The 14,499-nt window shown below is 42.1% G+C and overlaps 1 protein-coding gene across 1 annotated transcript in view; it reads left to right on the top strand.

Moving 5' to 3' along the window:
• Positions 1-6,324, top strand: part of LOC132381039 (polymeric immunoglobulin receptor-like) — a 48,388-nt gene extending 42,064 nt beyond the window's left edge. The window contains exons 9-12 of the mRNA XM_059950152.1: positions 1,799-2,119; positions 3,907-3,952; positions 5,657-5,747; positions 5,992-6,324. Of these exons, the coding sequence (XP_059806135.1) occupies positions 1,799-2,119; positions 3,907-3,952; positions 5,657-5,747; positions 5,992-6,039 (506 nt within the window). The 3' untranslated portion in view covers positions 6,040-6,324. The remainder of the gene's footprint in view (positions 1-1,798; positions 2,120-3,906; positions 3,953-5,656; positions 5,748-5,991) is intronic.
• Positions 6,325-14,499: the final 8,175 nt, after the last annotated feature.

Genomic DNA, 14,499 nt, shown 5'->3' with positions numbered 1-14,499 from the left:
ATTTCCGACACCTCCCTCCCCTTTCTGTCTCTATCTCTAGAGATAGTTTATCTCTGATGATTGCTACAAACCCCATGACTTTTGCAGCTTCCTGGACTATACCTCTTTCCACCGTGTTACTTGTAAAAATGCCAAACCCCTTCTCTCAATTTCTCTGTCTCTACCGCATCTGCTCTCAGGATGAGGCTTTTCACTCCAGAAGTATAGAGATGTCCTCCTTCTTGAAAGAAAGGGGCTTCCCTTCCTCCACTATCAAATCTGCAGCAACTGCATCTCTTCCATTTTGCACACATTTGCCCTCATCCTGTGCTTCCACCACACCACCAGGGCTAGGGTTCCTCTTGTTCTCCCCTACCACCCCGTAAAGCTCCGCATCCAGCACATATTTCTCTGAAACTTCCACCATCTCCAATGGGATCCCATCACCAAGTACTTCTTTCCCTCCCCCCCACTTTCTGCTTTCTACAGTTGTGCTTCCTACACAGCTCCCATGTCCATTCACACCTCCCCAATGACTCCCTCCTGACATTTATCCTTGCAAGCGGACAATTGCTACACCTGCCTGTACACCTCCTCCCTCGCTATCATTTAGGATCCAAAACTGTCCTTCCAAGTGAAGCAACACTTCATCTGTGAGTCTGTTGGGGTCATCTATTGTATCCAGCACTCCCGGTGTTACCTCTTGTATATCAGTGAGGCCCAGCGTAGAACGGAAGCCCACTTTGCCGAGCACATACACTCCATCCCCCAGAAAAAGTAGGACCTCCCAGTGGCCACGCATTTTAGTTCCACTTTCCAAACCTATTCCAACCTGTGAGTCCCTGGCTTCTTCTATTGCTGTGATGAGGCCACACTCAGGTTGGAGGAGCTACACCTTATGTTCCATTTAGGTAGCCTCCAACCTGATGGCATGAACATTGTTTTCTCAAATTTCCAGTGATGTTCTCCCCCTTCTCTATTGCCCATTCCCATTTCCCTCTCTCACACTATCTTCTTGCCTGCCCATCACTTTCCTCTGGTGCTCCTCCCCCTCTTTCTTTCTCCATGGCCTTCTATCCTCCCCTATTAGATTCTGCTTTCTCCAGCCCTGTATCTCTTTCACCAATCAACTTCCCAGCTCTTTACTTTACCTCTCCCCTCCCTCCTGGTTTTGCCTGTCTCTTTATGTTTCCCCCTACTGGTTTCAACTATCACCTTGTGCTTCTCCCTCCACTCGCCCAACCTTCAAACTCTGACTACTCACCTTTTTTTCTCCTGTCCTGCTGAAAGGTCTGAGCCTGAAATGTCAACTGTGTTCTTTTCCATATGTGTACCCTGGTCTGCTGAGTTCCTCCAGCAATTTGTATGGGTTCCTTAGATCAATGCAGGGAGTCACCACAATTATTGTAGCAAAAGAGTGTGTCTCACAAATTTACATTAAACTATCCTTCTCTCACCTTCAAACAGTGCTTGCATTAATTTTTTCAAACACCACTGGTGACTAACAGACACAAAGTGCACTGCAAATGTTGTTTTGACCCGAAACGTTGACTGCTCCTTTCAACGGATGCTGCCCAACGTGCTGAGTTCATCCAGCTTTTTTGTACCACTGCTGACTGTCTCCTTGTTGCTGTGAGAGATTGTACCATGATTTTCACACTGACACATCATATCCCCAGTGTCATTACTACTGTTCTGATCTGGACTCCTGCTGTGGTTTGGAATAATGGCAGACGTGGCCATTCAGGCATCTGGGATTGATGTGGAGTTCAGATGCCCACCTATTGATTTCAATATGTTCACTGATTCTTCCTCACAGAACCGGTGTCTGTTCCTGTGCTTCGATATCTCCCTACTGCAAATATCATGCGTGTTGGGGGCTCTGTGACAATGTCCTGTGAGTCTGTCCAGGGATCCCTTCCCATTCAATACACATGGCATGAAAACATCTCATCCGTGGATTCAAAGATCTCTGAAAACAGTAAACTGGATCTACGTTGTCAATCCTTCGAACACCAGCACCATCAATATTACTGCACAGCCTCGAATACTCGTGGAGCAAAGTCTAGTGAAATAGTGAATGTGTCCACCTACACCAGAGGAGGCAATTGCAGTCTTGTGATTCGATTCAGTGGCACTGGTAAGTGGTGGAGGCTGTGAATAATCAGGGAGATTGATTGAGTATCGTGTACTGCTTTCAAGATTCAAGATTGCTTAATGTCATTTCCAATATGCAAGTGTAAGGACAACAAAATAATAGTTATTTTGGATCTAATACATCCCAAAAGAAATAACATAAGATATGGAACACAATTATTAATAAACACGATACATATAAATACATAAAATTGGTTATATACATTGGTTGTATGTAAGTAAAGAGCTGCTAGGCACAATAGTGTTTCTACTTAAGGTGCCTGACATGAAATGATAAAGTGGTGGTGGTGGGGGTTGTGGAGGGGTGGATTACTGAGTGGGAGTGTTCACCTGTTATGTTCTTTAAGCTGCATTGTGACAAGTCTTGCAGGGAATAACATGTGATGTCTGGTAGCTGAGAAGTGAGTCCCTCACCAGAGAGCTTTCTGTCTGTAGCCTGCTCTTGCCGTGCATGGCGGCTGGTGTAAATTGCTGAAGCTTCGAGTTGCTGACTGAAATTTTCTCATCCTTGAGAACCAGCAAATACACAACCTCACTCCTTCTGGCTTTATAATCAGTTTCCAGTAGTTTGTTTCATGGAAAATAGAGAGAATTATACAGGCTAAAGAAGGAATGGAAGTCACACACAATTGGTGTAAGAAGCGAACTCAAGAAAATAAGCAGGCTGTTTGGTGTCTCAAGACTACTCCACTATTCAATATAATCTTTGCTGATCTATACCAGGCTGTCTTTGCTCTTCTGTGTCATTTTCCTACAGTACTCCATTCCCTGATCTGTATCAAAAAATATCTACTGTACTTTCTGTTTAAGTATCCCCACTAATCCAACCTCCACACCCATCCAGGTTTAGGACTACAAGGATTGTGAAGTTAAATCTAATTTTAAATTACCTGATCCTTACCTTGTTACAATGCCTCTTCATTTGAGATACTCTAACAATTGAAATTGGTTTTCCCACAGAAGGCAGAGGGTCGCAGTAGATAGTGTATTCTGCTAGGAGATGGTGACCAGTGTTTCCACAGAAACAAGCCCTTCGGCCCTTCTTGGCTGTGCCTTTACTTCTGCTTGCTTAGGATTATGGTTTGCAAACCCTCCAACTCAAGCCTCATAACTTCCCCAGCAACATTGGTGTTCAAATTCAGATTCAGATTCAGATTCAGTTTATTGTCCTTTAGAAACCACAAGTGCAATGCAGTTAAAAAATAAGACAACATTCCTTCAGAATGACATCACAAAAGCACATGACAAAACAGACTACACCAGAAAATCCAGATAACGTTTGGCAATTCCCAATCCAGAGTCCAGAGAGGCTGCTGCGTATTAATATCACGCTACAATCTTAGCACGTTTCCCAGAAAGGAGCACCAAACTGCCAGACAAAACAAAGACCAAAAACTAAAGCTACAAGGCCTGCACAAAACCACATAATTACAACAGTGCAAACAATAGCATAATTGATAAAAAAAAAACAGACCTTGGGCACAGTAAAAATAATCCAAAGAGGTTAAAGGACTATAAGTTCAAAAGAAATCACCACACAGTTTCCACAAGTCCCCCAGATCCTGATAGACTTGCGATCCCACGCTGGCGGCAGAAGGGAATACCCCCGCTATAGACTTCCATATGCAAAGGAAACAGAAATTACTCATCTCCATGTAACCAATCAGCTTTTTACTCAAACCAAGAGCTTCCACCTTCCAATCATGTACTCTTGCATGACTGCACTCTGAAAACAGACGAGAAAGAATTTTTCTTTCCTTGCCTCAACAGGACGTGAACATTCATGTGAAACATTTACAACAGTATCAACTGCAAGGTAAACCACTTGATCCAGTTCTGCTGAAAGGTACTGTACAATGTTCTCATTGCTGGTGCCAGGATTGGCCCCGCTCCCATGTGAGAGATAATTCAGGGGAAAATTACAATTTTATTTACTTGTACTGAATGCCTGTGAGAATAAAGTTTTCAGTTACACAACCAATGCTCTATGACATGTGTTAATCCGGGGAGTCCAAGATAAATTATTCTCTCTAAATATTCTGCAATAACTTCCATGTGAAAGTTGATACAAGTTTTTACTTTGGAAGTAGATTATTGGAATGGATAATACAAAACCAAAGGAGATAACTTCATTCAATGTCACTTGCCCCACCATTGATTTTCTTATAAACTTACATGAAAGGGTACTTGAAAGAATTGAAGTAGTTTTAAAGGTAAAGTATGGTGCCACCAAATTTTGATTTGATTTACTTTATTACTGCTTGTTGCACATTATAGTATTTTTTAAATATTTAAAATTTTTTAATTTCATTACTTTTGAAAGCATCATCACTTTACAAAATTATTTTACATCTGCCTAAGTTTTTTGCACAGTAATGTATCTAAACCCTATCTTTCAGCACAAGGTCAAAGGCCTCCTATGGAGATGTGAATTGAGATCTCATTCAGGCACTTCACAAATACTGACTGTGTCTCTGTTTCCACCGCTCTCTGGGTGAACACAAACACTTCAAATCCCTTCGAAATCAATGTCATCTAGTTTTACGCATCTCTGAGAATGGGCAATTTTGCTGTCGCCTATCCAACCTGTGCATCTCATAATTTTATGTCCCTGGTGAAAAGGATTTTGAAGAATACAGAGGATCTTGGGTATTTGGGCTGAGGAATAAACAGACAGACAGACAGACAGAAATACTTTATAGAATCCAAGGGAAATTGGGTTTCTTTACAGCCGTGCCAACCAAAAATAGTGTAGAAATATAGCAATATAAAACCATAAATAATTAAATAATAATATTTAATCTTGCTGAGTGGAAATAAGTCCAGGACCAGCCTTTTGGCTCAGGGTGTCTGACACTCCGAGGGAGGAGTTGTAAAGTTTGATGTCCACAGGTAGGAATGATTTCCTCTGACGTTCATAGCAAATGGAGTTTGTTTCAGAATTGTGTGAAGTCTTGCGTTTTCAAAAGTCAAATCAAATGAGACTTTCAAAGTGATTGGTTGGGCCTTGGGAAGTATTAAAGAACAATGGGATCTTGGAATTCAGGTACATGGCTCCTTGAAAGTGGAGTCACTGTCCTGAAGAAGGTTTCTGGTATCAGTCAGAGTAGAGAAGTTGTACTCTGCTAAAAAAAGAATTGTTATTCAACTGGATGAAGTGCAGAAAAGATTTCAAAGCTCAAAATAAATTTATTATCAAGGTAAACTTATTATACATTCCTGATATTCATATTCTAGTGGACATACTCAGTAATTCCAACAACCATAATAGTATCAGTGAATGAATGCATTGCAAGATGTTGCCATTGCCTCGAGAAAATTAGGTTTTATTTCAACTGATAGTGTTTTTCTCCCTTCACCAATCTGCCATTCAGTCAACATTATTTACTCCTCTGGCTCTGCTTATTGACCTCGCTCCACTCCAGTAAGCTTACAAAGGAAACAGGAGGTAAATATCTCAAACACAAAGCCATCTAATTTCTGTATCTAATCAGTTCTGTTACTCTTCCCCTTTGCTCAGTTCCATGATATGGAAGGTTGGTCGTTGGCTGCTCTTCGCTCTCCTGATGATCAGCACTATTTCAGTCACATGGTTCACAAGGAAAACTAAGGTAGGCTTATGGAAAACAATAGAATTTGCCTTAAAATATACTGATTATTTGAGGAAAGACATTTAAACCCATTGATCTTTTCTTATCCAATGGTCAATGCAAAGCTATTTGCAGATGATATTGACACAATGTATGTGTACAGAATGCTTGATGTGAATAAAATGGAATTCAAGCTCCAGATACAACTCTACAGTGGAGTTCCCAGTGTTGATGAGTCTGATGATTTAACTGTTTCCTTTTGCAGAGACCAGAAAGATTGGATCCTCCTAGATTGGTCTATAAGGTAAAGTGAAGGCTTCTGGATCACACAGATTGTGCTGGAATTTTGTACCAAGATCAAAATATTCAGAATTAGTGCAAATTTAACATCTGTAGAGAATTAACCTCTCATCATTCATTATCAACTTCATGATGGTGAAAAAATAATGTTACCTTTGACTTTTTCTTGCATTCCATTTCCAATATGTCACCCTCATTGATATCAATTGTATGGCACATTTTCACAATGTTTTCTTTTCATTGCACAAGCAACAATTTTTAACCCTATCAGGGCTGTGAACTGCATAAGACCATTTTACTCCATTAAATGCTGTTGAATGGAATCAAATGCCTGAGGTTGTTGTTGTATGTTTCAATAACTAATAAATAATCAATTAATATACTTATTAACAAATTGTTGATGTTATTTACTAATTTATCCTTTTGGTTTAGTTGAGAATGAAAATTCAAACATGGTGAACAGATCACATTCAGGCTCCTGGATTTCCTTGATGGAATCAAGACCATAAGACCATAAACACAGGAGCAGGATAAGTTCATTTGGCCCGTAAAGTTTGCTTCGGTATTCTATCATAGCTGATTTATTATCCCAGTGAATCCTATTCTCCTGCCTTCTCCCTGAAAGCTTTAATGCCTTCCTAATGAAGAACCCATCCATCTTTGCTTTAAATATACCCAAAAAAATAGTTAAGACCAAAATTGGGTCATTGAAGACAGAAACTGCTGAATTTATTATGGGGAACAAGGAAATGGCAGATGAGTTGAACCGGTACTTTGGATCTGTCTTCACTAGGGAAGACACAAACAATCTCCCAGATGTAATAGTGGCCAAAGGAACTAGGGTAAAGGATGAACTGAAGGAAATTTATATTAGGCAAGAAACGGTGTTGGATAGACTGTTGAGTCTGAAGGCTGATAAGTCCCCGGGACCTGATGGTCTGCATCCCAGGGTGCTTAAGGAGGTGGCTCTAGAAATCATGGACGCAATGGTAATCATTTTCCAATGTTCTATAGATACAGGAACAGATCCTGCAGATTGGAGGGTGGCTAATGTTGTCCCACTTTTCAAGAAAGGAGGGAGAGAGAAAACAGGGAATTATAGACCGGTTAGCCTGACGTCAATGGTGAGAAAAATGTTGGAGTCAATTATAAAAGAGGAATTTATGACGCATTTGGATAGCAGTAGAAGGATCAGTCCGAGTCAGCATGGATTTATGAAGAGAAAATCATGCTTGATTAATTTTCTGGAATTTTTTGAGGATGTAACTATGAAAATGGACAAGGGAGAGCCAGGGATGTTGTGTACCTGGACTTTCAGAAAGCCTTTGATAAAGTCCCACATAGGAGATTAGGGCAAAATTAGGGCACATGGTATTGGTGTACTGACATGGATTGAAAATTGGCTGGCTGACAGGAAACAAAGAGTAGTGATTAACGGGTCCCTTTCGGAATGGCAGGCTGTGACCAGTGGGGTACCGCAAGGTTCGGTGCTGTGACCGCAGCTGTTTTACAATATACATTAATGATTTAGATTAAGGGATTAAAAGTAACATTAGCAAATTTGCCCAATGACACAAAGGTGGGTGGCAGTGTGAAATGCAGGAGGATGTTATGAGAATGCAGGGTGACTTCGACAGGCTAGGTGAGTGGGCAAATATATGGCAGATGCAGTTTTAATGTGGATAAATGTGAGGTTATCCACTTTGGTGCAGGAACAGGAAGGCAGATTACTATCTAAATGGAGTCAAGTTAGGAAAAGGGCAAGTACAATGAAATCTAGGTGTTCTTGTACATCAATCAATCAATGAAAGTAATCATGCAGGCACAGCAGGCAGTGAGAAATCTAATGGCATGCTGGCCTTTATAACAAGATGAATTGAGTACAGGAGTAAAGAGGTCCTTTTGCAGCTGTACAGGGCCCTGGTGAGACCCCACCTGGAGTATTAGACTCCAAATTTGAGGAAGGACATTCTTGCTATTGAGGGAGTGCAGCATAGGCTCACAAGGTTAATTCCCGGAATGGCAGAACTGTCATATGTTGAAAAATTGGAGCGACTGGGCTTGTATACACTGGAATTTAGAAGAATGAGAGGGGATCTGATTGAAACATATAAGATTATTAAGGGATTGGACACGCTGGAGGCAGGAAGCATGTTCCCGCTGATGGGTGAGTCCAGAACTAGAGGCCACAGTTTAAGAATAAGGGCTACGCTATTTAGAACAGAGATACAGAAAAACTTTTTCACCCAGAGAGTGGTGGATATGTGGAATGTTCTGCCCCAGAAGGCAAAGGATGGCAAGTCTCTGGATGCTTTCAAGAGAAAGTTAGATAGAGCTCTTATAGATAGTGGGATCAAGGGATATGGGGAGAGGGCAGGAACTGGGTACTGATTGTGTATGATCTGCCATGATCACAGTGAATGACAGTGCTGGCTAGAAGGGCTGAACAGCCTACTCCTGCACCTGCTTTCTATTGGCTATTGTCCTCAGCCATCTGTGGTAATGATTTCTAGATTCACCACCCTCTGGTGAAGGATGTTCCTCCTCATTTCTGTTCTAAAGGGATGACCCTCCATTCTGAGACTGTCCTCTGGTCCGTGACTCCCCTACTAGTGGAAACTGTATTTAGTATTTCAGTTCTCTTTGAGTAAATGTGTGTGTGTGTGTGTGTGTGTGTGTGTGTGTGTGTGTGTGTGTGTGTGTGTGTGTGTGTGTGTGGTGTGTGTTTGTGTGTTTGTGTGTGTGTGTGTGTGTGTGTGTGTGTGTGTGTTTGTGTTTGTGTGTGTGTGTGTGTGTGTGTGTGTGTGTGTGTGTGTTTGTGTGTTTGTGTGTGTGTGTGTGTGTGTGTGTGTGTGTGTGTGTGTGTGTGTGTTTGTGTGTTTGTGTCTGTAGGCCTCTGTTAGTCTCAACAGACCATGGATTTACCTGGGCAAGGTTTTTTTTATGGAAGACTGGTAGTTGCCCAGGCTACAAGTCTTCCCTCTCCATGGCACCGATATTGTGCAAGGGAAGGGCATTAGGGCCCATACAGCTTGGCACCGGTGTTGTCACAGAGCAATGTGTGGTTGAGTGCCTTGCTCTAGAACACACACGCAGCCTCACCCAGGGCTCAATCTAGAGACCTTCAGACCATCAGACAAATGCCTTAACCACTTGGCTATGCACCAACGCATGTGTATCTATCTACTATATATATATATATATATATATATAAATTTTGGAAATAATAAATTATGGGTTACATGCATAAATATGAGGTAGAATGATGATGTATGTAATTCACATGATACATACATGCCTCACTTGAAGTGAAGAACAAAGTGAAGAACATTCCCCGTCTCCTGTATTTTCTTTAGAATTAGTTTGATGTTTTGAAGTTACAAAACATAGCATTGGCAATGATGTATCTTTAAAATGAATGTTAGATAGCTGTCAACCTACTGAAATGCAGCAAAAGATTTGAACTAAAAAAAACACTGCAAGTTTGAAAAATCGTAGCCCAGCATATGCAGAGATGGTCAAGTTTAATAATAATAAAAAAAGAGCACAGCACATGTTCTTCTGAAGGGAGGACACGATCAAGTTTTAAAATGTCAAAAATCAGAAGAATTCATCCATTCATAAAGAGTGAGTACTGGGCGACAAACATAATTTAAAACAGCAGAAAAAGATGGCAATATCAGAAAGATTGGCTCGTTTGATTCCTTAGCAGATAACTGGAATATGTATAATGAGCTAATTCAACATTAGTTTGAAGAAAATGTAATAGTCAACAACAATGAGTGCAATTTTTTCTGAGTGATTTCCCTTTAAAGGCAAATAGTTTGCTTCAAAGTTGACTGTTCCAAATAAACCAGCAGAAATTAGCTTTGCTAATGTTCTCGAGAACATTATTGTTGATTGCAGAAAGCTTTAGGTTTCATAAGCAGAATCAAAAAGAAGGGGAGTCCAAAAAGAAAGGGGATGTGTGGCTGACAGACTGGTACAGTCCTGAAGCAGGGCTTCAGATTCCTGGATCGTTGGGATCTCTTCTGGGGGAAGTATGACCTGTTCAAAAAGGACGGGTTACACCTGAACCCAAAGAGGACCAATATCCTGGTGGAAGGTTTAACAGAGTTGTTAGGGAGGGTTTAAACTAATTTGGCAAGGGGATGGGAACCAGAATGATAGAGTGGAGGAGGAGGAAAACATAAATAAGTCTATGATAGTGAGTAGTAGAGATGTCAGGAAGGACAGGGCAGGTGATGGGGCAAATTTGCAGACATTGGGATGAGTTGCAGTGCAATCAAAGCAAAAGTACCAAATAATAGACTTAAGGAGTTATACTTAAATGCATGCTAGCCATAAGGAATAAGGTGGATGATCTTGTTGTACAGCTACAGATTGGCAGTTATGATATTGTGGCCATCACTGAGACGTGGCTAAAGGATGCATGTCTCTGGGAGCTGAATGTCCAAGAAGTCAAAGCCGAAGTAAAAGCAAATCAGAAGGCATAGAAGGAAGCAAAAATTAGTGGGAAGACAGAGGATTGGGAAGTTTTTAAAAGCTTACAAAAAGAAACTAAGAAGGTCATTAGAGAGAAAAGATGAACTATGAAAGGAAGCTAGCAAATAATATCAAAGAGGATACTAAAAGCTTTTACAAGCTTATAATGAGTAAAAGACAGATGAGAGTAGATATAAGACCAATAGAAAATGATGCTGGAGAAATTGTAATGTGAGATAAGGAGATGGCGGAGGAATTGAATGAGTATTTTGCATCAGTCTTCACTGAGGAAGACATCAGCAATATAGCGGACATTCAAGGGTGTCAGGGAAGAGAAATATGCGCAGTCACAATTACGACAGAGAGAGTACTCAGGAAGCTGAATAGTCTAAGGGTAGATGAATTTCCTGGACCCTTGTTTTCTGAAGGAAGTAGCTGTGGAGATAGCGGAAGCATTAGCAATGATCTTTCAAAAGTCAATAGATTCTGGCGTGGTTCCGGAGGACTGGAAGATTGCAAATGTAATTCTGCTATTTAAGAAGGTGGCAGGAAGCAAAAAGGCAATTATAGGCAAAAATAGATGCTGCCTGGCCTGCTGTGTTCCACCAGCATTTTGTGTGTGTTTTTGTTTGAATTTCCAGCATCTGCAGATTTCCTCATGTTTGCAATTATAGACCTGTTAGCCTGACATCGGTGGTTGGGAAGTTGTTGGAGTCGATTGTCAAGGATGAGGTTATGGCGTACCTGGAGGTATATGACATGATAGGCAGAACTCAGTAGAGTTTCCTTAAAGGAAAATACTGCCTGACAAACCTATTGCAATTTTTTGAGGAAATTACAAGTAAGCTAGACAAGGGAGTTGCAGTGGATGTTGTGTTTTTGGATTTTCAGAAGGCCTTTGACAAGGTACCGCACATAAGCCTGATAAACAAGATAAGAGCCCATGGAGTTGCGGGAAAGTTACATACATGGATAAAACATTGGCTGATTGGCAGAAAACAGAGGGTGGGAATAAAGGCATCCCATCTGGTTGGCTGCCAGTTACCAGTGGTGTTCCACAGGGGTCTGTGCTGGGGCTGCTTCTTTTTACATTGTATGTCAATGATTTGGATTATGGAATAGATGGATTTGTGGCTAAGTTTGCTGATGATACAAAGAGAGGTGGAGGTGCTGGTAGTGCTGAGGAAACAGAGAGTCTGCAGAGAGACTTGGGTAGATTGTGAGAATGGACAAAGAAGAGGCAAATGAAATACAATGTTGGAACATGTATGGTCATGCACTTTGGTAGAAGAAATAAATGGGCAGACTATGATTTAAATGTGGAGAGAATACAAAGTTCTGAGATGCAATGGGACTTGGGAGTCCTCGTGCAGGATACCCTTAAGTTTAACCTCCAGGTTAAGTCGGTGGTGAAGAAGGCGAATGCAATGTTGGCATTCATTTCTAGAGGAATAGAGTATAGGAGCAGGGATGTGATGTTGAGGCTCTAAAAGGCACTGGTAAGACATCACTTGGAGTACTGTGTTCAGTTTTGGGCTCCTTATTTAAGAAAGGATGTGCTGATTTTGGAGAGGGTTCAGAGAAGGTTCACTAGAATGATTCTGGTAATGAGAGGGTTAACATATGAGGAATGTTTAACCACTCTTGGTCTGTACTCCTTGGAGTTTAGAAGAATGAGGGGTGACCACATAGAAACATTTTGAATGTTGAAAGGCATGGACAGAGTGGATGTGGCAAAGTTGTTTCCCATGGTGGTGGAATCTAGGACTTTACAGATTACAGACTTTAATGCGAACAGGATTTTAATGGAAAAGAAAACAATAAACACAAAATCAGGCAGGTTAGTTAACCAAAACTCTCAGATGGTAAACACCGCGGCTGAAAGGAATATCTAAATATACAGTGAATACCGTGAGTTAGTGGCGTCAGTTGACTGCAAGCAGGCAGTGTAAAGGCTGATTTATACTTCTGCGTGGTAGCCTATGCCGTAGCCTTTGTAAGTGGCCTGCACCGTTGTGGACATTTATACCTGTGCGTTCGTGTGTCTGCGTTGCTCTGCAATTCAAAGCCAAAACTCTAGTTGGCAGTGGGGTTTCTATGCCACTGTGTAGAGCTTCTTCGTGTACTGAGCACATCATGTTGGAGTTGGAGCTAATAAATGTTGAACAAGGGTTACTTTTATTGAAATTACTGCAATGCAGAAAAGAGAGAAGACGTCGGAGGAGATGGTGTGTATGACCATTGAACGGATTGAGGCAGAAGGAGGGTGAATTTCCTGTGCTTGTCCGGCCACTGAGAGACATGGACAAGGAAATGCATTTCAAATATTTTCAGATGTCGGCAGGTAGTTTTGACAATTTGGTTCATCATCTCCAACCATTTATTTTGCATCAGTGCACACACAGCAGGCCTATAGACAGGAGGAAATGCAATGCCACCAAAGTGGACCAATCACAGTTGTTGCGGTCTGCGTCGCCATGACACAATTTACATTTTTGGAGAGGTGCACGTCAGGATATGGCGTAGGGTAAAGCATAGGTTACGTAGCTACACCTTACCTATGCCATTCATTTGAGGCAGAAGCATAAATCAGCCTTAACACTGCAACAGAGTCCGTGGTTGTGACTGTGATCCCTCCCTCGGTGCAGCTGCTGAGTCGCTACAAACCTCTGCCCGCTGGAAGACTCGAATGGGAGACTTGTCCAAGAATTCCTGCACCGGGAGCTAAGAACGTTCTTCAGGCCCGTACCCTTCACAATCCTCAAGGTACTGAACCTCACCCCGTTTCCGGTGAGACAACAGGAGGTGCCGTACAGTATTGACCAATGAACGATCTACCAAGCGGGGAGGAGGAGGGTACTGGTAACCGGTAAGAGCTAAAAAACTTGGGACTTTGGGTGGACCTTTTATAATGCTGGTAGACAAAATCTGTCCCAGACCTTGTTGCAGCCTTTTCCACGACAAATGGCCCTGTGTGTCGCGGGATCAATTTGTGGCTCTCAACTTTCAGGGGAAGATTCCCTGATGCCCAGCAGATCTCCTCTCCTGGCATGAAAGTGCGCATATGTCGGCGGAGCCGATCAGCCTGTCGGGCATGTTGTTTCCGGGCGCGCAGGTGAGAAGCTTCGGCTGGTCTCAAAGTGCGCTGTTGCGTTGAGTCAGATGTTCAGCATCAGGAACTCCTACAACAATCTCCTGGTCAGGGAAGAGTGGGGACATAGCTGTGGAAGTTATTGTGAGTGATCTCTGCCCAAACCATTTGGGAGCTCCTTACTGTTGGGCAGCCCTCACCTCTGCCTATATTTTCCAGATCACCGGAACAGCAATCAGGAGTGAGGATAACGGGTTCTGGATTGACATTGTCTTCAACTATGAAGAGTGAGCATTGGCCTTGGTATCTTTGCTGCCAGGACGATAGGTGAGGATAAAATTAATCCAGGTGAAGCAAAACAGGCTTGAATTGAGTTGAGTCTTTTTGCATTCTGAATGTAGGAAAGGTTTTATTGATCTGTCACTAAACCAAGAAAGGCTTCTCAGCCTCCTCCCGCCAGTGTCGCCATTCCTCCAAGGCCTCATTGACAGCCATAAATTCCCTGTTCTGAACATTATAATTATCTCGGCCGGAGACAAGCGACGAGAAATAAAGACGCGGCGGTGCAGCCGGCTATCCGCCAAAGAGCACGGAGAGAGGATATCACCAATGCCGGATGCATCGACCTTGACTGTGAAAGGCCTTGAAGGGTACTGGTGTTGCAGCACTGGGGTAGTGGTGAAATGTCGCTTTCAATCCGGGAATGCTCGGTCGGTAGCGTTCGTCCAGGAATCCTTCCAAAGTCTTTCTGCTGAGTCTGTTTATGGGAGTAGCGATTGGGCCGAAATTTCGGATGAAGCGTAGATAAAAGTTCACAAACCCCATTAATCACCGTACCTGTTTGAATGTAGATGGTTTGGGCCACTCCGGAACTGTTTTTAAACAGAAAGGGTTTGG

The sequence above is a fragment of the Hypanus sabinus genome, chromosome 25 (assembly GCF_030144855.1).
Source record: "Hypanus sabinus isolate sHypSab1 chromosome 25, sHypSab1.hap1, whole genome shotgun sequence".
In the NCBI taxonomy this organism is placed as follows: domain Eukaryota; kingdom Metazoa; phylum Chordata; class Chondrichthyes; order Myliobatiformes; family Dasyatidae; genus Hypanus; species Hypanus sabinus.
This window is presented reverse-complemented; position numbering and strand designations above follow the sequence as displayed.